This window comes from Astatotilapia calliptera, chromosome 23 (assembly GCF_900246225.1).
Source record: "Astatotilapia calliptera chromosome 23, fAstCal1.2, whole genome shotgun sequence".
NCBI classification, from domain to species: Eukaryota; Metazoa; Chordata; class Actinopteri; order Cichliformes; family Cichlidae; genus Astatotilapia; species Astatotilapia calliptera.
In genome coordinates this window covers 32,365,429-32,389,133 of record NC_039323.1, presented here as the reverse complement: position 1 = coordinate 32,389,133, position 23,705 = coordinate 32,365,429, and the positions used below count along the sequence as shown (strand labels likewise).

The 23,705-nt window shown below is 43.6% G+C and overlaps 1 protein-coding gene across 10 annotated transcripts in view; it reads left to right on the top strand.

The window, feature by feature from the left end:
* Nucleotides 1-23,673, top strand: part of LOC113016157 (R3H domain-containing protein 1-like) — a 53,568-nt gene extending 29,895 nt beyond the window's left edge. For 6 of the 10 annotated variants that reach the window (XM_026158756.1, XM_026158751.1, XM_026158754.1 and 3 more), the window contains 18 exons: nt 1,732-1,840; nt 2,035-2,130; nt 2,527-2,552; nt 2,871-2,924; nt 3,583-3,815; nt 6,597-6,866; nt 7,404-7,558; nt 8,047-8,178; nt 9,133-9,483; nt 9,697-9,829; nt 14,387-14,544; nt 14,755-14,888; nt 17,163-17,266; nt 19,743-19,924; nt 20,529-20,670; nt 21,365-21,462; nt 21,552-21,636; nt 22,497-23,673. In XM_026158756.1, coding sequence (XP_026014541.1) covers nt 1,732-1,840; nt 2,035-2,130; nt 2,527-2,552; nt 2,871-2,924; nt 3,583-3,815; nt 6,597-6,866; nt 7,404-7,558; nt 8,047-8,178; nt 9,133-9,483; nt 9,697-9,829; nt 14,387-14,544; nt 14,755-14,888; nt 17,163-17,266; nt 19,743-19,924; nt 20,529-20,670; nt 21,365-21,462; nt 21,552-21,636; nt 22,497-22,816 — 2,782 coding nt within the window. In that variant the 3' untranslated portion in view covers nt 22,817-23,673. Of the gene's footprint in view, nt 1-1,731; nt 1,841-2,034; nt 2,131-2,526; nt 2,553-2,870; nt 2,925-3,582; nt 3,816-6,596; nt 6,867-7,403; nt 7,559-8,046; nt 8,179-9,132; nt 9,484-9,696; nt 9,830-14,386; nt 14,545-14,754; nt 14,889-17,162; nt 17,267-19,742; nt 19,925-20,528; nt 20,671-21,364; nt 21,463-21,551; nt 21,637-22,496 lie in introns of those variants that run through there. The other 4 variants (XM_026158755.1, XM_026158760.1, XM_026158759.1 and 1 more) reach the window with 4 other exon arrangements.
* Nucleotides 23,674-23,705: the final 32 nt, after the last annotated feature.

Genomic DNA, 23,705 nt, shown 5'->3' with positions numbered 1-23,705 from the left:
CAGTGTGAAAAAAATGCACAGAAATCAATTATTTTTCAAGAAATATTAAATAGATTCAACATCTTTCTTCAACAAAATTGCAGACTGCACAGATGGTACCTTCCCAAAGGGAAAAAGTACTATAGCTTACTAGGGTATATATATTAGACTTAATAGTCACTATATACAGTAATTGACTTCTATTCCTTTTACATCAAATTAAAACTTTGGGTGTCAGATAATTATTTATTAAAAGCTAGACATTTTAAATGAGAATAAGAAAGAAAAGTATGTCTTTGTGCCCCCTTTTCCCTGTTAATGCCCTATCGGCCCCCCTGGCTAAACTTTGCTAGATCCGCCCCTGCACAGTTACCAGCGTCAGCTACATAGAAAAAGATCCTGGAGTAGAAAGTAATAATAAATAAATTCTAACAATAGCTGATCAAGCTTAAACGTGCTGCTGTTGTTCAGCCGCTGGTTTCCTCTTTCTGGTGCAAAGTGGGCCAAAAACAAACTAGAGAGACGGACTCGCGACAGAAAAGCCGATCAGCTGATCGTTAAGCAGTTTCATGATTGAAGTAGCAGCAGGAGAGGCAGTCGCTCCATATATCGCTTGTTAAGCTTAACGCAGGAATGCTTTACATTCAGAGATGGACTTACACACTTGCTTTACTTCTCTCGGGATAACTTTGTCGGAGATGAAATGCTGGGTTGCTAGCGAAGCTCCAAATGCTATCCAGACCACCGACAGGTCCCGCATGCCACAGCCGCTCTATCACGTGATGCATACTGCTCCGACGTGCTAACGTTCTGAGGTGAGTTACGGCGTGTTGCAAGTTTTGTGAGGTGCTTTCGTGATATTTAATGGATCGGATTACATTTTTTATTTTTCTCCGATATCCGATCCAGTAATTTAGGTCAGTATCGGACCGATACCGATACGTAATATCGGATCGGTCCATCTCTACTTAAAATCAGTCCTTTGATTTTCTGAAAATCGGCAGTGCCCCTTATAATCCCGTGTGCCTTATGTATGAATTCTGGTTGTGTTTACTGACCTCGAAACGATTTTACGTACACAGCGCTCAAAAATCTGTCAGATGTCTTAGTACAACTTTGCTAAGCTACGAACCCGCACTGCTTGATGGATTGTCGGAGCATTACGGCTACCGTAGGCTGGAGCCTCGCGGAGTGATACGTACTGTGCTTCAACATAATATTACCGTGTTGTGTGTATATAACCTCTTTAAGTTTTGTAGATATTATACATGGTTATGCTGAGGATCTGTCGGCCAGTTTCCACTGGAAATGCCTTTTGGTTAAACTGTCAGCAAGGAATTTGCACTGTTAATGTTTTACATAACACATAAAAAACAGCTGCTTGTTTAAGTGAAAATACATTGATGGGTTTTGGTTTTTTTGCACTAATAAAGTTGTGGAGTTGTAAAGTATTTTCTCTGGTGTCAATTATATCGTCAGTTATATCGTTATCGCAAATTTTCAAATGTATATCACGATAAATGTTTTTGATCATATCGCCCTGCTCTATTGGTAACTAAACGTTAGCGGGATCGCTCTTCTACAACATGTGATATTTCTGCAGGTTAATTGGTGGCGAATTTCTGCAGCCATAAGCTGTTTCAATCAGTCGAGAGATAAGTTGATTTGCCGCGCTGCTAACATATGTTGCTGTCAGCATCCGCCCGAAATTAAGCTGCCACTAAAACTCTTGCGAATTCCCCCCACCGACAGACCCGATCAGAAATTCTCCGAGCACATCAAGGATGACAGGGCGGACGATTTTCAGAAACGCTACATTCTCAAACGAGACAACTCCAGCTTTGATCGTGAAGACAGCACGGTAGGTGTTTTTTCTTTTTTTTCTTTTCTTTTTCTTTCCTCCACCAAGCTGTCACTTTCATTTCTGACATGTTGGTAAGAGTGGGACAATCTGGCGTCCCTGACATAGCTGTTAAAGAAGTGCGTGTGTGTGCGTGTGTGTGTGTGTGTGTGTGTGTGTGTGTGTGTGTGTGTGTGTGTGTGTGTCCTTGCCAGATTCGAATGCGTTTGAAAGCTGACAAGAGGAGCAAATCGATGGAGGAGAGGGAGGAGGAGTACCAGCGAGCCAGAGAAAGGATATTTGCACATGATGTGAGAGCTGTTTGTGTAGGCGGAGTGGGGCGGGGAGGGGTTGAGGGTGGGGGGGTGTGGTGGGGGCCATGTTGCACAAATCTTTGTGTCATTTCTATTCATGTGCAAATTCACTAGATTTCTTGCTAACAATTACCACGGCAGGATTTTTGAAATTATAGACGGAGGGGGGTGCACTCCGATTTTTCAAGGCCCTCCATCTTTGTGAAGAAGTCAGATTTATTGGTAGACATGCATGCTTTGGAGCCCACAGTGCAATGGCACGTTTTGTTAACACAGTTATTGACAAATTGTTCAATACTACAGAGAATTTTCATAAATATAAAACATCTTTCAGTAGAGATGAGTTGGCTTTTCTTCCACATTATTGACAGTAATTTCCCTCTTCACTCGCAGGGAGATCACTTCATACTGGATAGAAGGTAAGTAGTGAAATGGCATTAATCACATGATCGCTGACGTTCCGCCACATTTCATTAAATAGAAATATTCCCCCAAAAGCCGTGTCTGGCTAACGCGGATGATGAATTGTCAGGTAATTGGGCAAGGTAGGGCTGATTTCATCCTATAAAGGGGAACTGGAGCTCTTCAGAAAAGCCGCTACTTTAACAGAAGTTCAATCACTTTTATAGTATTCCTGTCAGAGCAGCAATTAGAGGCAGCCCTGCCACGTTTTAAAATGGTAGATGGCTCATTTTTGTCAGCGCCTGCTCTCTGAAATGCTTCTCTCCTCCCTTCAGTGCTCAGGATGAAGACGCATGCATGAGCACCCAACAGAGGCGGCAAATGTTCAGGTGGGTCCGCACACACAGACACGCACACACACACACCCATCCTCGCACACATACGTCTGAGCTCCTTCCAGAGAAAACCCTTTGAGTCGCTGTCTGTCTTAATCGGCTCGCTCAGGAACAGGACTGCTGATGTGAGGATTTGTTTTTGCTGCTGGAGAAAGCTCCTGTTTAACTGGATTTTCTGCCCAGACCTCCTCATGTGGGACAGCCTATTCACACCAACAAACGGCCAATTAAACCGCAAAAACATTTTTTTCCCCCCAAAATGAAAACACCAGATCTTTTCTTTTTTTTTTTTTTCTTTCTTTAAGTGATCGTATATTTAGGAGTTTGTGCAGGTTGTTGTTAGGAGTAGACACAGGCTTGCTGGACTGCTCCGATATGTTGTTACAGTCTCCAGTCATCTTGTAACATGTCAAACACCAAAAATAGACTTTTTTTTTTTAAACTTTTCCAGCTGAAACAATAGTTGATCCTCAATCAGTCAACAAGAAAAATGATTGGGAATCATTTTTGACGGCTCATAAACCATTTTGGGGCAATTTCCAGTATGTAAGGGTGAAAAAAAAAAGCCCTTTAAGTACAAGCGTCCTAATCACAGACGTAGAAATAAATGATGATAACATATTTTGAAAATGTATGCTTTCTTGCCTTTCAGGTTACGGGCCGGCCAGTCTGGCGCCAGCCGGCAGAGCAGCTCGGAGACAGAAGCGCTGCCGCGACACGGCGAGCCCCGGCCTTGGAGCAGCACCGACAGCTCGGACAGCTCCAACCGACTTGCCCCGCGGCCCGCCATCACCAAGGCCAGCAGCTTCAGCGGCATTTCCCCCGTCCTCGTCAGAGGGGATAGCACAGCCAGCAGCAAGAGCACCGGGAGGCTCTCGAAAACAGGCAAGAGGCAGCCGAGCAGCACGGTGTTCAGATGATGTCCAGTACTGATAGACACTGTGGACACAGATATTTCCTAACAGTGGTGTGTTCACAGTATGGTGTTCACACCATTAATTATTTCTTACAATTTGGGCAGTTACCACCACTGATATTAAGAAATCATCCTTAAAAAAATAGTTTCAGCTATTCTTAACCTGTTAGTGCAGAATTAGCTATAAATATACAGTACGAGTCGTAACAGCTGATATCAGCCGACATATTGGTGCAGACCGTCCTCACTTGGTTTGAAATGGAACGACGGTGCAGTCTGAACGTAAAACGCTTGAATGAAGTGCAGCTCTCATTATTCTGTTATCGACAGACTGTTAATGAACTGATTTTTGAGGAGGGACATTCAATCAGATGTAGATTTTTATGTGATTGATGGCTTTTGTTCTAAATGAAACTAATGGGGGATTTGTCTCATTAGCGAGCGAGCATCTAATTTATTCATGCAGTCGTGCAGACGAAGGAGAGGAAACTCTGTCACAGCATGAGGAGGAAGGATTCACTAATTAGATGGTAAATGAGAAACAGAAATAAGAAAGTAGCAGAAGAGCTTCAAGCAAAATGCTCGCTTTTTTTGGGTGGGGGGGGGAACCTGAGCTCTCATCAGAAGGAATGTTTGTCGTCCCGCCGCGGTCGATAAAAGTCTGCGGGGCGAGCGCAGCCGGACAGCTGTCAAAACTAATTACCGCACATCAACCTGGTGATGGAGGAGGTTCTTTAAATGTGGTGCAGCAGCAGTGGAAAAGCGAACAGTGAGGAGTTACTGCATAATGTATAAGTGTAAGCACAGGGAAGTGTCAGTGCCGTGTCACCGAGATGAAGTTCAGGCTGCTCCTCAACCGCAAGTGCTTACTCCACAGTACGATCCATTTGTAACCCGATTGGCTGCGATGAGATGTTCTGCATTACAGGCTTGTCTTCTTTATCTCAGTAACAAGCAGCAGTCCTTGGGCGACCTCTGCTCTCCATTTTGTTCTTGCTTCTTTTCCCCCCAGTTTTCCTTAAATCGTGTGATTTTTCACAGTCGAGGAGACATTTTCGCCTGTGCTGCCTTTCTCTTCTGCCTTTGTCTTTCACTCTCAAATAAGCTTTCACTGCCACAGATCACCTGAAAAAAGGAGCTTTAGTATTGTTGAAGCTAAAAAAAATTTTTGGGGGGTTTTCAGCTTTTCTGACTGAGTTATGACAGAATTATCCGTTTCTTACTCGCAATCACGAACACAACTTATTATTTATGATGTGTTTTCTGAATCCAGTGGTGGAAAACATCCACGGAAACAAATGTGAGGTCATTTGCTTTTTCTACTCTGCTAAAAATCTATATTTATATGTTTGCGGGTTAGACGTTTACGTAGAAACCATGTGAACAGCTTGTGAAGGATGATCTGTTGTTCTACATTAGGTTACAGAATATGTTTGATCTTTACAGCCGCATTAACTCTGCACCATGGCCTGAAATGTTGTTGCAACAGCACAGACTTGAGCCACTGTGACAGGTGTATTTGGTGGTAATATGCTACACAAACACAAAGATATAATGACACTGAAAGAAATGTAAGGTGCTGTCATCGCTCATTATGCTAATGCAGTAACTAGTATTCTGCCACACATGCCATTTTTCCCATTTTCATAGCTCTGACAACATGTGTTCAGACTCAGTTGGTGCTCAAGTCAGAGTTGTTCAATATTTAACGGCCTCGAGCCCGACGTGATCAGTTCAGTTTGCCTCATGATGGCAGACACGGGTACAAACGGTAACGTCACCTGCTACTGCGTATGCTCTGCGGGGGATTCGGTGCAGGGAGGCCGTCTTCAGGTTTTTATGGCCGCGTTGGAGCGAAACTATATGAAACGACATCGGGCCGTGAAACTGCAGCAAAGGATGGCTAATAAGAGCCATCGTCTGGTAATTAAGCTGGCATTTTGGCAAGTGTCACACATTTCAGTGAGGTTTAAAAAATGATTGGACAACAACGCTCAACTGTACTGGATGTTCAAGGTATTTCAGGTATAATCCACACGTCGCAAGGCTGGAAATGTTTACCCGCGTTTGCACAATCGAGCTTTGCAATAACAATCGATTTGCATGACAAATACAAATAAATGTGAGCATCAGCGATGATGGTTTGGTAATTTTGCGTTAATGGTGCATATCTGTGTAGTGTTATTGTTGTTACTTTAAAATGGATTAGGTCCCACCGTGTGTGTGTTTAAAGCACATAAAAATACCGCTTCTTTCGAAGCCTGTGATATTGTTATTTTGTTTCAAGCTCTTTAAATGTAAATTTAATCTTAACTACAGGCTATTCTTGCTCTCCTCCTTCCGCGAAAGTCCTCTAACAAGTTTTCTAATGGGAACAATATTAAACTCGGCCAGCTAAAATCCTAAACACCAGATTGGAGTGTCAGTCCCTCCTCCCTAAACCCCCTTCGCGCGCTCACCATTCTGCACAACATTCGTTAATTATACAGAGAGAGATCCATCACAGACGGTGCAGAGTTACCAGTTTCTCAATCAACAGTTGCCTCAAGAGACTGCAATGCAATGCTACCACAGGAGAGGTTGCATTAATGGCAAGAGGCATGACTGCGAATATCCTCCCGTGTTTCATTATCACCATAGGCTCTTCTCCTCCCACATGAATAACGAAAGCACAAAAGCGACAAGTTTGAGTCGCTGTGGGAAAATCTAGAGGCAGAGGATAATCACCCCTCTGTTCCGCTTCTCCTCAGGTTCAGAATCGTGCAGCAGCGTCGGTTCCTCGTCCAGCTCGCTGTCCCGCCCCCAGCTGCCTCTCCCAGTCTCAACCTCTTCCCGCTCCAACGTTCCCAGCGCACCTTTAATCCATCCTGCTGCTGACGCCAGAGGCGCCGGACACCCTGAGATGACCAAGAGCCTCCTGTCACAGCCGCCGCCAGCTACAGACGCAGCAAACTATTACCTGTTACCGCTGGAAGCCTCAGGGATACCACCTGGCAGCGTTCTGGTCAACCCACACACAGGTGGGTGATGCCAAGCCTCTGTATTCTTATTGGATAAAATCAGAAATGACTTTTTAAAAAGGATTCCTGTGTCTTCATAAGTGTGGTGATCCAGCCACAGTCTACTGCAAATTAAACGATCCAAAAATACGATCCCCCATCTTGTAATTTGCTGCTTTCCAAATGAAAATTCATAACTTTGGAACAGAATTACAGGTTGGCACGGGCTTGCACTCGGTTTGTCTGTCAAATTAGTAGTCAGACCAAAGCGTGCTGATCAAAATGCAGCGAACAGATGGGAGAAATCTGTAAATATGCATCACGGGCCCAACGCGCAGTTGTGTACTTTTTGGTCTCCGAACTGATCTTCAAACGCTGCCAAGGTCGTTATTTCCTGTTGACTCTCCCCTCATGGACCCGTCGGGGTGTGTCCTTCACTGTCATCATTCAAGTTTTTTGTTTTTTTTTTTATCCTCTTTGCATGAAGCTGAATTATTTGTGTGTGAGAAACGCTCGCATCACAGTGGTTTTCGGTCTCTTATGAATTAAATTTGACAGGCAAGCCTTTCATCCATCCTGATGGCAGCGCTGTAGTTTATAACCCAGCCAGCATTGCCCCAGCTGCTGGCAGGATCCAACAGCAGGGGAAACCCCCACAGCAGCCAGTTCCCGCCACAGTGCAGCAACAGCCAACCAATCACCTTCACTCCCAGGTCAGTGGGCGGTATTTTGTTTTTCAGGGATTTTTCTATCATTTAAACCAGTTTCCACGTTTTTCCTAACTGCTTCCTAACCTCGCTAACTCAGAGTGTAGACATGGGGCTTCACTAAACCATGTCCTAAACTAACAAAACTAAACTTTAACAAACTGATTAAACAGAATATTTATTAGCATGTCCAGCTACATAGTATAGTTCTTATAAAAAGTCTGGCTAATTGCATGTTAGCACATTAACTATGTGTTAGCTACTTTACCCACGTTTGCGATAACTTTAGCATTCAGTGGAGTGTAGCACTATTTGAGCCTGAGCTAATATTGGCTTTGTGTGAGACTGAGCTAGTGTTAGCTTTCAGTAAATCCAACCTACAAAATATATTACAAATATGTGAAGGAACGCTAGTGAGCCCCACCAGTTTACTAACATCCTCCGTCCAATCTTGTCTCCTGTCCTTCTGTCCATTTCTTCCCTTCCCTCCTCAGCCGATCTGTCCTCCTCTCCAGCCGCCCTCTGAGCCTGTCCACAACCCAATGGTCTCTTCTTATCCTCTTCCTCCTCCTCCTCTTCCTCCTTCTCAGTTCCTGCCCGTCTGTCCTAACCAACAATACACTGTGGTACCGAACTTCCTTCTTCCATGTTATTATTCTTCCCCCGCTCCATCTCCTGTCAGACCTGGCTCATTAAGAGCTTATTTATAGGCTTCTTCTCTGAGCAGTTGGATTAGTTCATTAAAATCTGACACAAATGTCCAAAATGAAAAAAGAATCCACTCGTTTTGGGTTGTGCTAAAGAAGTCCTCTGAGCTCTCCTTAGACCCAGGTCTCCATACTGTATTGATGTGCCTTTTGTATCAGTAATATTGATTCAAATGTATTTATATTTTGGTAGTCTGTGAATTATCTTATTTCATAGAAATAATGAAATTATGTTAACATAACCTAATAAAAATCAAAGTAAAAAAAAAAAAAAGAAATAATGAAATTAGCAGATGGAGTTTTGCATCCTCATAGTTCACGTCTTGTCCTTTCTATGCATTACTTTAGAAAAGCAGATCTCAACACGCCTCCGAATAACTATTCTGCTAACTTATGTTGTGGAAAGGTGTATCTAAATCCAGCCGGAGCCATTTACACACATATATAGATCATGCATTCGCTTAACCTCATTTTTGACCTGGTTTTAGTGAAAGACATGCCTCTGTGACTAATTACGCCTGTGGAAAGTTCCATTAATATTTAATTCATCACCAGATGTTAGTGCTGCATAATCCATGCCTAAAAACACTATTTTTCCAGCAACATGTCAGAGATGACCTGGGCTGCTGATACTCATGAGGAGTTGGGTCAGTTATATGAGCTATCTGCATTTAGTTAAAGTGAAAGTCGATATGAGATGTCTTTGATTTAACACTTGGATTAGAAACGCGCTGGTTGAGCTGTATATTGATCTAGATTATAAGCAGAATAAATGTGTTAAATTGTGTGACCTGGCTCTGAGAATCTACTGCTGTCTATTGTTGATTTTAATCTGTGCCGTATTAAAAGTGTTCCCCATAATTATCTCTGCAGCCTGACTCTCTCAACGCCCAGTTTAGCCACATGACTCTGGCGCAGCAGCCAGCCAATGACAGTGGCCCTTCAGCTCCTGACGGTCGCCACTATCCCTCTGTGTACCACCACCACCACCCCTCTGCTGTGGTGCTGCAGGGCACTCCTCCACAGCAGGTTGCTAGCTACATAGTGGCAGGGCCATCAGGAGGACACCCGGGGGTGCTGCAGGGTCAGCCCATCCCACTCCCAACCCCGGCCCAAAATCACACATATCCCAGCTCCGCCCTGGGTCATGCTGCTTTTCCCGGATCCGCCCTGAACCAGCCACTCCTGCAGCAGCACACCTACATCCAGCAGCCTGTCCAACAGGTACGGACTTCAGCTAACAGCTGCACAGCTAAAATCCCGCCGTCTTGTCCAGAGGCGTCTCAGAATGTGCTAATTTGTCATGATGAGTCACTCCTGCAGTGAAAACCAGCTTTATGACTAATCCTTCATTCCTCCTCCTGCTGTGAAGTCAATTCAAATGGGACCGCTGATGCGTCACGCGCTTGTTGAATTTGTGTTTTGCGTCTCTCGCAGATGTCCTCGTGTTACTGCTCTTCAACCCACCACCCACACTGTTCCAGCACGCAGCAGCAGCAGCACTACCGGCCGCCTGTCAGCACGCTGCCCTATAACTGCCCACAGAGCCAAAACCTGCCCCAGCAACAAGGTACTTACACGGTCATTTTAAAGAGCCGCTGCTACTGCTGACTTTGTGACTGTGGTGTTTTTGGCAACTAATGTACTAGCAGATTAAACGGGGTGAGGGTGGTGACTAACCGACTAATATAAAAACAATAATTTTATTAAACCCAGTTTCACATGTTAGGTGTCAAATATAAGGCCCGGGGTCTAGAATCAGCCCAGCCGAAGACGATCCAGCCCACTGGATGTCATTTTAAAGGAGAATAATTTTTGGACTCACTTTCACACACTATTACGCTGTTATGTAATCGCTGTCACAAGATTACATTGAGTTTAAAGGGTTTTGAGCAATTTCTTAACACAGTGAACTAATCATCCACTTCAATACCTTTAATTTTGTTACTTTGAAAAAAATATGACTTGATTTTTTTCACTTTGTTTTTTTTTCCTGTTTCTTTTTAGCGGCGAAAAACATTTTTCTGTCCTTATTATCTTTGACACGCACTGATGTGCTCACAGCCACACGTGGCTCCGTTATAAATTGTCTTCTTTGATTGATAATAAATTCAGATTAAAGTTGCACACTGGGATACCAAACGCCAGCAGTTCCCTCTACTTTTACCTCTACTCTTCTGTGCTGAACCGACAGTACTAATTAGCACAGCTTTGAAAGCGTCGCACAGTGGATCTGAAGGAAATCAAAGGGTGTTTTAATGAATAAGATCCACAGTTTTCCTTGAATTTGAGGCTCCGTGTTGTTAGGAGCAAAGCTCAGCCTAGCTGTTTTGTCATGAGTCATGCTCAATAGACTTTGTTAACTTCTCACTTTGAGCTCTTAGAGAGCATTTTTATGTCAGACGTCTCTGTGAAGGACAGATATTCCTCCCTTCCTTCCCTCTGTTTGTTTGTTTTTACGAGTTCAGATGTCTCCCCGGGAGTCATCACTAGATTATTCAGTTTCTGTTGTCTTTCGTTTTTTCCCTTTTTTTTTCATTTTGCCACAGGAATTGAGATTGTTAGCTCCTGCTTGGTCTTTTTCCTCACCACACACACACACACACACACACACACACACACACACACACACACACACACACACACCTACCTACACTCTCTGTTACTTAACTAGATGTAATGTTGCCCCAGAGTTGTGACTTGTACAATCAGGCACACACGTCTCCATAAGTGGCTGCGGCACTATTCTGTCATCTGTAAGCTGCAAATGTGGCTTCCCTGCTGGGGATGCGGGGAATAGACAGCGAACAAATGGAGCTGACCTACAAAGGCAAAGGACAGCAATTATTTCTCTGGGAAACAAAAAAAAAATGACTCCAGCGCCTTCTTGCTCCTTCGTTTTTTGCATTAATTAGAGATGCACACATAGAAGAGCATCTAAAGGTGAAGACGCTGCAGCGTGGGTTGCACACACAATAAATAAGTTATCAATGGAAATTCTCCGACGGCCCAGCCAGTGGCCACAGAGGAACCTGTCAGTGTTTCCACTCAATTGCATCAGACAGTCACCACTACCACAGGGCTTTAGCTTCTTTCTGAGAAAGCATCGTGTAATATATGTGAAAGGACTGAAGTGTTCCTTTTTTTCTTCTTCACTGCTGTTAGGAAATTATTAGAAGGCATTGTTATATAAATTGAACATCACTACTAGATAGACAATTGATAAAGCTAATGTCCTCTAAAGATGGTACATATTTTCTTGAAAGAATACAGCTATGATTTGAGTCGTACATCAACTTTTCTTTGGTTTCTGCTGCTCCTTTGAGGATTTGCTGCTCTTGCTCCTACTACAAACTAAATGTCAAGCCTAGAGAGAGAATCTCACTTTGATTGAATATAGTTATATATTCAATCAAAGAGACAGTAATAAAAAATGTTTTAGATCTGAAGCTCAACAGATTTCAGTTGCAAATAAATAAGCTTTCCTGCACAGCACAGAGCCGCCGTGTGTGTTTAGAATAGGGATGAACTGATGAGAGAAACCAGACCAACAACTTGCTGACAGTCTGACAACTGATGCCAAACCAAATTATATAAAATATAATAGAGCTCTATTTTTAAAGCAAATGTGTTCAACATTTCTCCATTCAAACATTTAACCAGTGCAAATCTGAACAAATAAATATTGACTAATTTCATTGGCCTTTTTCCCCCTTGAGTACTGATATACAGTACTGTGCAAAAGTCTTGAGCCAGCTTTCATTTCTTTGTGTTTTACTAGGAAAATCGGATATAGATGTAGCAATTTATGGAAACATAAATGGACAATATATGACAAAAACAGTTTGTGCAATTCTAACAACCTTGTTTGTCAGTACTTGTCAACACAGTCTGAGCTCTCTTAAGGAAGCTTTCTTCTTATGAAAGTAGTCCCGGCTTCATTCTGTTCACGGTCGAGAGGATCCCACGCAGTTTTAGTAAAGCTGAGGTCTGGGGAGGCCAATCCATGACTGTTAGTGGTGCATCGATGCATTTTCTGTGCCTTCAATTGATATTGCATGTGCAGTCAAAATCTGACTGTACTTTTTGCTTTCATAGTTCCATACATTTTAATAAAATGGACGTCTTATAAAAAGCCTCTGGCTGAAATGTAGCCCCAAACCATGTATCAGGAATGCACTGAAAATGGGTGAAAAAGCAGTTAGTCATTCACTCCTTTAAAGGTCGATGTAAAGAAATTAAGACTTTTTGTAGCATACCTCTCATGTTACTTGCATTAATAGCTGCGTGAGTGTCCAAGTGTCCCTCTTATCGATAGCTGCAATCAGTTAACAGGAACATATTGTCAGAAGCTCCTTTAAAGGGAGAATTTCAAGCATCATTTCAAGTCCTTACACCTTTTTATATGTGAGCCTTTTTCCTTTTCCCCTGATGTAACATAAGCAAACTGTCTGAACAGGGGATCCCCTGGGACCAAGCCACACGCAGAGTGGAACAATCTACTGTGTTCAAATCAAGCAGGCAGTTTTCACTGGTCTACAGTTCTCTTGGAGTACAAGCAATTTCAGGTGACACATTTACCAGTCAGGGTTTTTCTTGCAGTGATGATGGTGCAGTCTAGGGCTCGCAGTATAATGGCGGAAAAGTCTTGCTGCCAAGCCTGCTTGTTAGTTTATGGAAATGGAAACATGAAAGTTTAATGACAGACGGCTCGAGAACATCAGTGACTCAGAGGTTAAAACCTCAGTACTTTCAATTCATCTTAAGGTTAATATAACTGATCACCTGTGTGTTTTTCATGGAAGGAGTAGGAGTATATTTTGAGGTTTCTAGAGGTCCTTCTCCTCAGTTCCGTATGATTTGTGACAAAGAAAGAAGAATCTGGAGCCTGAGAGACGGGAGGCGGGGCCGGGACGCTGTCTGAGAGGCCTCTATGAATCTCACAGTGAACCGGTCTCTTTTCCAGCCCTCTCACCTTGTCGTCGCTAGACTGTGCGAGCACCTTAGCAGAGGACAGCTTTTAAAACGAAATCTGGGAATCCAGTCCTCAAAGAAGAACTCCTCGTTCTTCTTTGAGGAAGAACTCTACAGAGTAGAAACTTCTCCTCCCTCATGACTTTAATCCTGAAAGCCGAACAAGACCGTCAGGATGGTCAGCCACGCTTGCACAACAATCAGGACAGTCGGTCATTATCTGCGTCTGATGGAAGGAAAGAAGTCAGAACCGTCCCCTCGTCGCTCCCTGCTGGAATGGAATAAAAATCGGGTGCTTTTGATATTACGGTCATTTCATGCTTGGTTTGTAAGTGAAGGTGGGAGGCGAGGGAGGATAAAAATAGTCCTCCTGCTCCGTTCCTCGCCGAGCGCTCTCATTGTCTCGTCGTACTTTTCTCCCAGGGCGGCAGACTGTAAAGACACCTTCACAAAAGGACATCCTCTCCTTAGTCACTCAGATTACTTTGCATGAGTGTCACAAGGGACGGTATTTGTCTTTTTGTCACCTTGACATTTAAGTGTCCGAGTCTCCTCCACCCCCACACACACACAGCCTCGGGTTAGGTGCAGGCATCGCCATTTTAGGGCGTTTGGAGAATCGTCGGACCTGCCTGCGTGACTTTGTGTCATCTCTTGTGTGTCCTTGTATTTGGCCCTCTCTAAATTTTAAAAACAAAAAGGTATCGTAGGAAGGAGAAATCTCATTAAAGTGACAGTGTTTTTGTAATTTACCTTCATCAGACGAGTGTCTCGTCTACTCAAGTTGCAGGTTTAGGCCACTGCAGGCTAAATCAGATATATTGACTTTCTCATTTATTCCAGACCTGCTTTAGCTTTAACAGCTCAACTCCCCAAACACTCTTCTATTGTTCTCAGCTTGATGGAGGTTCTGTGCTCATTGTTGGGATTGTTTTAAGAAGCAAATACCCTTTGAAAATCAATAAAGTGTTGAACAGTTGTCTTGTGAAATCGTGATAGCCTCGGCTTTTTTTCCTGAGTGTCCTCTCCTGCCGCGCTACACCGAAATCACGACTCCTTAATTGCACTTTTGGCGGTTTGTTATCGCAGCGTACCCATCAGGGGTCTCTTTTCATTCGGTCACAGCATTGTGCCTTTTCTCATTTTGCCTCAGTGCACCAAGCCGTGATGCCAAACCCAGCGTCCAGCTACCAGACAGTAGTGGGCGTGCAGCCAACACCCAACCTCGCTTTCACTGGCAACCAGCAAAGCAATATGGGCAACCAGATGCAAGGCATGATGGTCCAGTACCCTCCAATGCAGTCTTATCAGGTACTTTGATGATGGGACGCCTCCGTGAGCTCCCCCAGCTAGATTAATAAGAGCACTGCTATGAATGAAACGTGCCTCGCTCGAGGCCTTTTGTTGGTCTTTATTTGACATTAGGAAATGCAAAAACATGGCTCTGAGTTTTAAAATGTCTGCTAAAGAAAGAACAGTGAACATGTTGAGACTATTTTTCTTTCTTTTTCCCCCCTGTAGCAGGTTTCTGTTCCACAGCAGACGTACCAGCAGCCAGTGTTTGTGTCCTGCCAGCCGGGGCAGGGGGCAGTGGCTGTCGCTGGCATGCAGCCCTGCTACAGCCTGCTGCCTCCTAACCAGCACACCACCATGAGGTATGGATCTACATCTGTGACAATCCTGCACACTATTGTTTCAAACACAATGAACTTTCTTTTTTCCCCTCATTGTGTAAAACTAAGAATGCGGCCATAATATCGATAATAATAGTTATCATCTTAAACGTATGTGTCAGTGTCGACCCAGAATTTCTCCGATGGTGAAAGGATGTGATCAGGTAGCAGCAGCTCAGAGGTCGACTAAAATAGTCTTTTGTGTCCATACAGGACCCGTATTAAACCTTTTCATTTGCTTGTCTGTTCATTATGGATCTAAAAAGAATACATAATGATTTCTACTTTAGCTCGTGCACTACTGGTTTTTCTTATGTGGCCATCAAAAAAAGGATATTTGATGCTGGTATTGAGTCCCTGGACACTAATTAGTCGGGGGCTTTTTTTTTCTATGACAAATTCTCCCAATCTTTTCTTTTTAATGAATATGTACAGACACAGTTTTGCCAAAACACACAGCGTGGGATTTGTCCTCCCACCCCTCCTTGGGAAAAGGCTGAGGTTGAAATTCTTTTATCCAAATCATGGGCGATCATCTGTTTCAGTTTCTCGGAAAATAAATTTAGCTTTTTATATTAAAGGAGATTTTGGAAGTCACCATCTTGGTTTCCTTTTTAAGCTCGCGTGCTAGGCGTTTCTCAAATCAGATACAGCTCAGCAGGAGAGCAGCTGTTAGTCACATTCTCATTTTGAACAGCTTACCCGTCGGGCATCCGATGCTGGGATGCGACGCGATCCCTCATATGAAATAAATAAATAAAATCCTGCGGTCACGTATTGTTAGATTTTGGGGTAAAGGGAGTATTAATGGATTGGATTTATATAGCGCTTTTCAAGGCACCCAAAGCGCTTTACAATAACACTATTCATTCACTCTCATACTAACAGAACATCAACTCACTGCTGCTCTCAGGTGGACAAACGTCACAGTGCTGATTTGAAATGACGTGTTTAACTGCACTGGAAATAAACTTTCCAAGTATTTGTATGAACACCGATACTCTTCACATGTAGGGGTGTGTGTAACTGCTTCAAAGCCACAAAGTTTACATTGATAAATAATTAGTATCAAGGTGAAGTTGTAATTATTAGCTGAATGTTTACACTGATAACAAAGTGCCTCTGATTTATGTTCATCCCGTCCTAATGGCGCGTTTTAAATCGAAGTTGTTAATCAGATTTAGATGGAAGAAATTAGCCCGACTGTAGATGTTCTTTGTCCCAGAAAACAAACGATTTGCCAGGTGCTTGAAGGTGCCTCTTATTTCTAGACCAAACGGGGTTGATGAGTGAATCCCCAAAGCGCCTCTGAGCCAAGGTCATCTTTGTTCACTGTGGAGGGAAAGAAAAAAAAGAAGTTATTACCACCATCCTTTTGGCAAACTGGGTCTGCGTGCAGCTGATGAATGTCGACTCTGACGCCGCCTCCAAGAGGTTTTGCCATTTTCCTGTCATTACTCGGCTGCTGCGGAGTAGTGTGGAGCCTCTCATTATAGCTGATTGATAGAACTAGCTCACAGAAAGCAAAACATGTAATTAGTTTCTACCTCCGTGGGCCCAATCAATCTGGATACTGGCGAGAGGAGCACCACTGGGACTCCGTATACGTAACAAACAGCAGAGACAAGCGCGGCCATGTACGCAGTCGTCACCAGCAAAAGAACAATGCAGAGATGCACGCATGTGAGGAGAGGTCACTTTCTCATCGTCCCAGCTGTAAAATGAGGCTGCTTTAGTAGGGCAGTCAGTGCGGGAATGATTTATGTGGCAGTGTTGGAACGGCTCAGTCTGCTCCCACGAGGACCGACCGTCCACCTGCAGCCCGCTTTTTCACCAGCTGGAGACGAGTCCCTGCAGGCAGGTTGCTTACAGAGCAGAGCGCCTACTTTCCAGTTTCTGTTTTTTTTTTTTTAATAAATACTCCCACCTCAGATCTCCTCAAGGTGTACGTCTGTGTAGGCTTAGAGGGGGTTTTTAAACTTTCTCTAAACTCAAGTCCTGGGTGTCCGCAGCGTAGTGGACTTCCAGTAACCATTCATTGATGATTTGATAAACTAAAACGCTAACAGACTTTATCCCGTGTCACCTTCTGGTTTATTCACTCATACTTGGAGCTTGAATTATTTTAAGTGTGGTCATTGGATCATAAACATTTCATATTTCACTCACTTGCCAAAATCCGCTCACATTTTAAAATAGTTTTAGTCTCCAGAAATGTATGATTTTGAACATCCCCGTGTGTGTTTTCATCCTCAGTTCAACAGTGAGTTTCCTGCCCACACCGATGATGGAGCAGCTCCAGTTTCCTCAGACCTCGTCCCCCTGCGTCTCCCAGCAGCACCCGGGCCAGCAGTACGCAGGTACCCTCCTCTCTGAGGCTGGCATGCAGCCTGTTCACAGGTCCAGATAGAAACACACGGTGATCTACAGTAGCATCACGCAGTAAAGTGAGAATATTCGCTTTTTTCTGACATTAGCTGCCCTGGAGATTCCCCATCACTGCCAGCGCTCTGACATTCTTTATTTTGCTCATCTTTCAGTGTCAATAACCGCAGACCGGATTCCTCTGTAGCCACAGCCTGCACTTCATAATGAAATAATCTTCCCTGAGTTCACTTTACCTTTGTATGTGCGGCAGATGCATGATTAGATTTACACTCTGGATTTTTGAAATGAAAAAGCGCGAGGCCCTGTGATGGGAGGTCCCTGGAGTTTGAATAAGTAAAAGTGATTTGCTCACGTCCCTCTTCCTCCAGAGCTGGATGGAGATTAAACAGTGATTAGGTCGACCACTGCAAATGTTAAGGTGACATCAACGACTGCATTGAGACAAAAAAAAAAGAAAACAATAAAGTAAGAAATGACTGATGTCATGACTCATCAGAAGAAGTTGTTGGTATTGCCGTTGCGGTGCTCCAGTGGTTATAGAGGGTCTCTAGCATCTTATTTCCCAGTTGGTCCTACTCTTAATGATAACTCTTTATTTTTTTCATATTCAGGCTTTGGTAATATTACTCTTTAATATTTTGCTTCATAACCCACTTCTCAAACCTATAGAACTTCTGTCATTTAACTTTCAAAGTATTTCCCGTTCAATCAAACACACAGATGTGTCTGTATAAACTGATGATGGTAGACGGCGTAGCCCGTCTCATAAGAAAATGTGGTCGATATTTATCCGATTTTATACCAGCGCTCACAAGGGTCTATTTTTTTAATAAACACAACATAAATATTGATTGTTTTTTTTTGTTTTTTTTAATTTGCCATATTTTTCTACAGAGGTACGTTGTTCACGTTGTAAAAATGTATTTCCCAATGTATTTTTTGACAGTCTTGAAGCGGGACTGTTGGTTTCATTGTGCGATTCAGTGCAGAAGAAGATTGGAGTATTTACTAAATGTTCCACCTTTTATGCCTTTGAAATGAAGTGAGGATGAAAGCTAATGTGTTTGTCGAGTGCTTTAGCTGCAACTCTGCTAATCAACTACGGTTATCTTCAAGGTTCAGGGGTGTTTACACAGGAAGCGATTCGCTGATCATGCACCGCTTTGATAGTTGGTTGCTAGCGGACATTCCAGATTCCGGTTGCCTCGGTAACCCTCTAATGTATTTACCACCAGTGATATGGCTCTCTTGGTGGTAGTTGCATTTGAAGAAAGCTTTGCTCAAAATCCACCTATGTGGCCCAATGTCACTTAAAGTTGCTGTGAACCCTGGTTGTCACGCCCCCAGCAGCCTAGATTCATTGCGCCGTACCTAAGGGAGGATTCAGGGTCACCTGTTCCAAACCTAACTATATGCTTTTGGAAAAAATGAATCTTTTAAGCCTGATCTATAAGCAGAGAGGGTTTCTGTCTCCTGAATCCAAACTGGTTCCACAGAAGAGCGACATGAAAGCTGAAGGCTCTGCCTCCCATTCTACTTCTAAAAACCCTGGGAATTTGTCTCCCAGTTTACCTTAGCACATTAAAAGGTAAATAAAGATAAAATGGACTCGTGCCTTACAAAGCTACAATAACGCATTTTTTCATTTCTCTTTTCCGTCTCTTTGGACATGAATTGCTGTCCAGAGGCCCAGGTGGGGCAGTCTCCTTACTAATGACCTTTATTATTCATGTCTGATTATTATGGGAGCACAGTGGAGGGGGAGCCATCATTTCTAGCTCTTCCAGTAATGAGGTCGGATGAAGGTCTCACGACGGCCTTACCTACAGCGTGACCAGTAAACACTTTTAATTGGCTAGGCCGGGGCCAGAAATAATCTACAAATTAAGTCCAAATACCCATCGTCCTTGCTAGTGTTACGAGGTTTTATTTCCTAAATGGACACCAGCATCAGCTGTGCAAAGTTTGTGTATGATTTGCGCCTCATATGAGCTTCATGTAAACAGAAGTTAATTAGATGGAGGTATAATGTATGTTCGGGGCACTGATTTATTTTATTAATTTTGTTTTGTTTTGTTTTAAAAGTCATGTTCATGTGCCACAAAATAATTACATAATTGGATTTCCTGGATCATTGCAGAGGATTTAGCAGGAATAGGGAATGGACTCTCTGATTGCCAATTCCAATGTGCCCTTATAGTCGAGGCTCTAAGACGTAATTGCTGAGAGGCTAACGGTGTAGGAGCAGTGTTTTCCCTGATGAGGTGTGTAGCTGAACAAAAGTGCTGAAACGCAGCTTTGGGGCAAAAACACATTTACTTTGGTGCATAAATGATGAGCTGATGTGACGAATTAAATAAGTGGATTTTTATTTTTTTTTTGCTGACCTGATTTGCCTCTTGCCGACACAAACACTGCTTCAACCTTTCCATTTCTGTCTGCTTGCAGGGTTGTTACCCCCGGCCCCCAGCAGCGGCATGGTGATGCTGCAAATGACAGCAGCCCCCTGCCAGCAGCCCCGGGCCCCCTCCCCCTGCCAGAGGAAACCACTCAGCCACAAACACTTGGGCCCCGAGCACCAACGCAACCGCAGGCCCGCCGAGCTCCCTCCGCTTCCGGACAACACCCAGGTACAAACGCTGCCCAGGCGCATCCATCAGGCAATCACAGAAGAACAGCGGTGCCTTTCAGACCATAGTTTCTCCTTTGAAACCATTTAATTAGCTCGGCGACCCAGAGGTTTTCATTTGACGGGAGCAACTTCCAAATAATTTTGAATTCAGTTGTAAATTTGTTCAGCTGATGTTTTCTACATAGGACCATACTTTACGTGTCAGAAAGTTAAGACGGTCACAAGAAAGCAATTTGAAAGCCAATTTAGTTTGTTTGTACGCGTCTGACAGTTGCGTGAGAATTGTCGCCTTGAGCCAGACTCAGCTTGCCTGCTGTTCCAGGCAGGTTAAATGTCGTAGTAAATAGGCTCTGCAAATGAAGTGAGTGCTGCCGAAACCTGAAAATGAGGAGAAAATAGTCCTCGGCATTAGGGTGTAATGGTACATTAGTGGGACTAATGTGGATAGAATGGAACATTAAAGCAATGACTTGAACCACAGAATGACTTTGTGAAAGGAAGAAATGGCCACAGTTGCTTTTTTCTTTTTCTTTTTTTTGAATGAAAGTGTTTGTGTTTCCTCCCGGTTTCCCCTCTCTGCATCATCGGTGTGTTGTATGTAGAGCAGCCTGCCCTCGTCTCCGGCACTCACTCCCTCGCCAGGCCAGCCGCCCAGCGTCAAGGGCCTCCCAACAGGCATCTCACCCATCCCTGTCATGGCCCACCACCCGCAGCTCCCTACAGCCTTCTGCCACAGTGGACAAGGTCAGAGACGCGCAGTAGTATTGCAGTACATGCTTACAAACATGGTATCCTCAAAACTCAGTGACTGTGCAGTTCAATGGCGCACGAATGCATTCAACATCAAAAAATGTACAGTTGAAGCATCTCTTATCTGGATGAATGAAACCTTCTTCCATATTCACAAGCCTTTGCTTATGTACTGATATTCCTGAGGTTTTAAGATTGGAGTGAAGAGCATGATCATGTGTTTTAAACTAATCCTGCTGAGGGGCATCATTTCCTGATGCTAAATGAAGGAGTCAGTGCATTGGAGAACACTTGAGGGTCTGTGCAGCAACTTTTAATACAACAGTAACTTCAGCTGTGCTTGTAAAAGATGTCTAACCTAAGATTTAACATTAAGGGACAAATTGCACTAAATTGCTTGAAAAGCATGCTGCAAAGTAGTTTAAGCAGTAGCTGACTTCCCAACTTCCTGCTTGCCATGAACAATGTTAAAGCGTGCGTGTTTTTAAACAGGTTCTAGCACACAGGATTCAATAAATGTCATATATCATTTGTTTAAACTGGCAGCTATACTTGGAGTTTATATTTTAATCATTGATTGTCGAGTACTTTAGTTAGCTACTGTCTATGTAGCTGCAGTTAGGTTCTAAAGCGATTTAAATGACTGCAAACTGATATTTGAAAAGGTTGTTTTGACTCTGATTACCAGGTGAAGCGCACTACTCTTTACTGGGCCAGCCTTTGCAGTACAAACCCTCCATCAGACCTCCGTTTATCCACACTGCACACATGATGGCCAAACATCAGGTAGTACTGGTTTTCCACTTTTGACTTCTTTTTCCTTGTCCTGCCGCCCACAAGCACACCTACCTTACTGGCATCTTCTGTCTCCTCAGGTTCCTCTGGGGGTTTGGCGTGGCAGTCATGGGAGGAAGGCCGGCAGAAAATCAGTCTCTTCAGATCTCAGTGTAGGTGAAGCAGGTAATAGGAAGACCAGAGGGAGGCTTAAGCTTAGTGAACCTCGAGTTAGCGGCAGGTTCTGACCGAGATTTGACCTCTTCAACACAGAAGAAGCTCCAAATCCTAGTCCAGAATATTATGTAGTGTTTTGGGTTTTTTTCTTTTCAAATTCAGGCCAGCAGTTTGTAAAAACACGCACGCTGGCTGGAATGTCAGCCTTTAGGTGTTTATCAGAAACTCGTGCTGAGATTCATCACCAGATAAATCCAGCTGCTGTGTAGTCTCTTTGCCAGATTAAGTGGAGTAACATCACCTTTTTTATTCTGTCAAAATCTGCTTGCTGTGCTCCGTATCTGTGGAGAAAGCGTCTGTTTGTGAATGTAAGCAGAAATAATTTCCAGACGGGGCAGAAATCACACCTGGCAGTGGAACCTGCAGTCCTGGCAGTATTAACACTGACACAAATGTGCTGATTATTTCAAATATCACGCTGCATTTTTTGCAGGTGCTGAGATTTTTTTTTCCCCTTCATTATTCAGGCGCTTTAGTCAACAATCCCACTAGGGGCAATCAACAAGGACTGGGGCTCATACGCAGCTTCTTTTACAGAGGAATTAAGACTGAGAGATGGACCTTTTCTTTTTAAAGAAAATGTAAAAAAAAAAAATCCAGTAAATTATAACCAGACGCATAGATCTGTTTGTCCTTCCAACTCAAAGATTTAAAGCTGACAGCAGCATTTTATTTGAAGCCTCCCGATGGTGCAGGTCTGATGTTGTTGTCGTTTTTTTGTTTGTTTCCCCCCCTCTGCTCACCCATGACAGTTGTTTTATTTATTGGCTCCACTGCTCACAGCGCTGTCTGTCTGTGTGCGTCTGCAGTGAGCAGTCAGATTCTGGACGTGACACATCCTCCGGAGGGGATCAGCTGTACAGACTCCCACCACCTCCTGGCAGAGATGTACAAAGGGGGCGAATCGATCCGCCGGCTGTCAGACCAGCAGCCACGGTTGTGCAACTCGACCCGAGGCGCTCCCGGCAGAGACCTGGCCTCGTCGCGCCCTATCTTTGCCATGCTCCCCTCCAGACACACAACCCCGAGCGCCGTGTTCCGCCCCACAGGCCCCCGAGCCGCCTTTAAACTCAGAACCGGCAGCGGACACAAAGGGGAGCTGTGCGACTCAGACAGGACTGGCTCATAGCTGCTAAGATCTCAGAGCGGCACACATGGAACGCACATCCAACCACCTGCCTCTGCTGCCTCAGTCTGGACTGTCTCCCAGACGCTGTCCAAATCGAAACATCAAATGTCTGAAGAATGAATGTTCATTTTTATTTTGTTTTAGTTTCTTTTAGCTTTTTTCCCTTTTTTTTTCGGCCAACAGGTCTGTGCAGGGTGGAAACCGAGCACCAGTTTGTAACATTTGTCCGTAGCTGCAGAGCTCCGCTCAGCGCCCCACTTCTATTCTTAAACTCGAGTTTGCTGTTCTGAAGTCAAAGTGTTTGGAGACTTTTGGGGTTTGTTTGCCAGCTATCACATTAGTGTGTCTACTGCGGCTGTTTTAATACCAAATTTATTTATTTTTCTTGCCACTTTTTGAAAATTAGATGATATAATTATGTTTAAATTGAACTGAATGTGTCACGTTGGGTGTTTAAAGGTTCTAGAACGGCACGTAGCAGCATTTGTAGAAGAAACACTGAATCACAGATAAACTACCTGAATTATTTAAAGTCACCATTAAACACCGTGAATGTTGCATTTGCACTGAAGTGATGATCAGAGGTGGAGATTTGACTGGTATCGGACAGAGCCTGGGTTTTTCTTTTATTAACCCTTAATACCTGTTTGTTTGCACTCGACCAGGCCACTTTGTTTTATATATTAAAATGTTTATATGCACAAGAATAATACAATCGAGTTTGTCACTACTTGGCTTAATTTGTTTGGATTTCTGTTTGTGTGACTCATGAGAGGTGTTCTGTGTATGGCGTGGCTTTTCTTCTTCTTTTCTTTCATTTTTTAAAAATTAGATTCTAATAAATGTTTGCACCACAAGTGTTGACTTTTTCCACTAGTTAGCTGCAGTC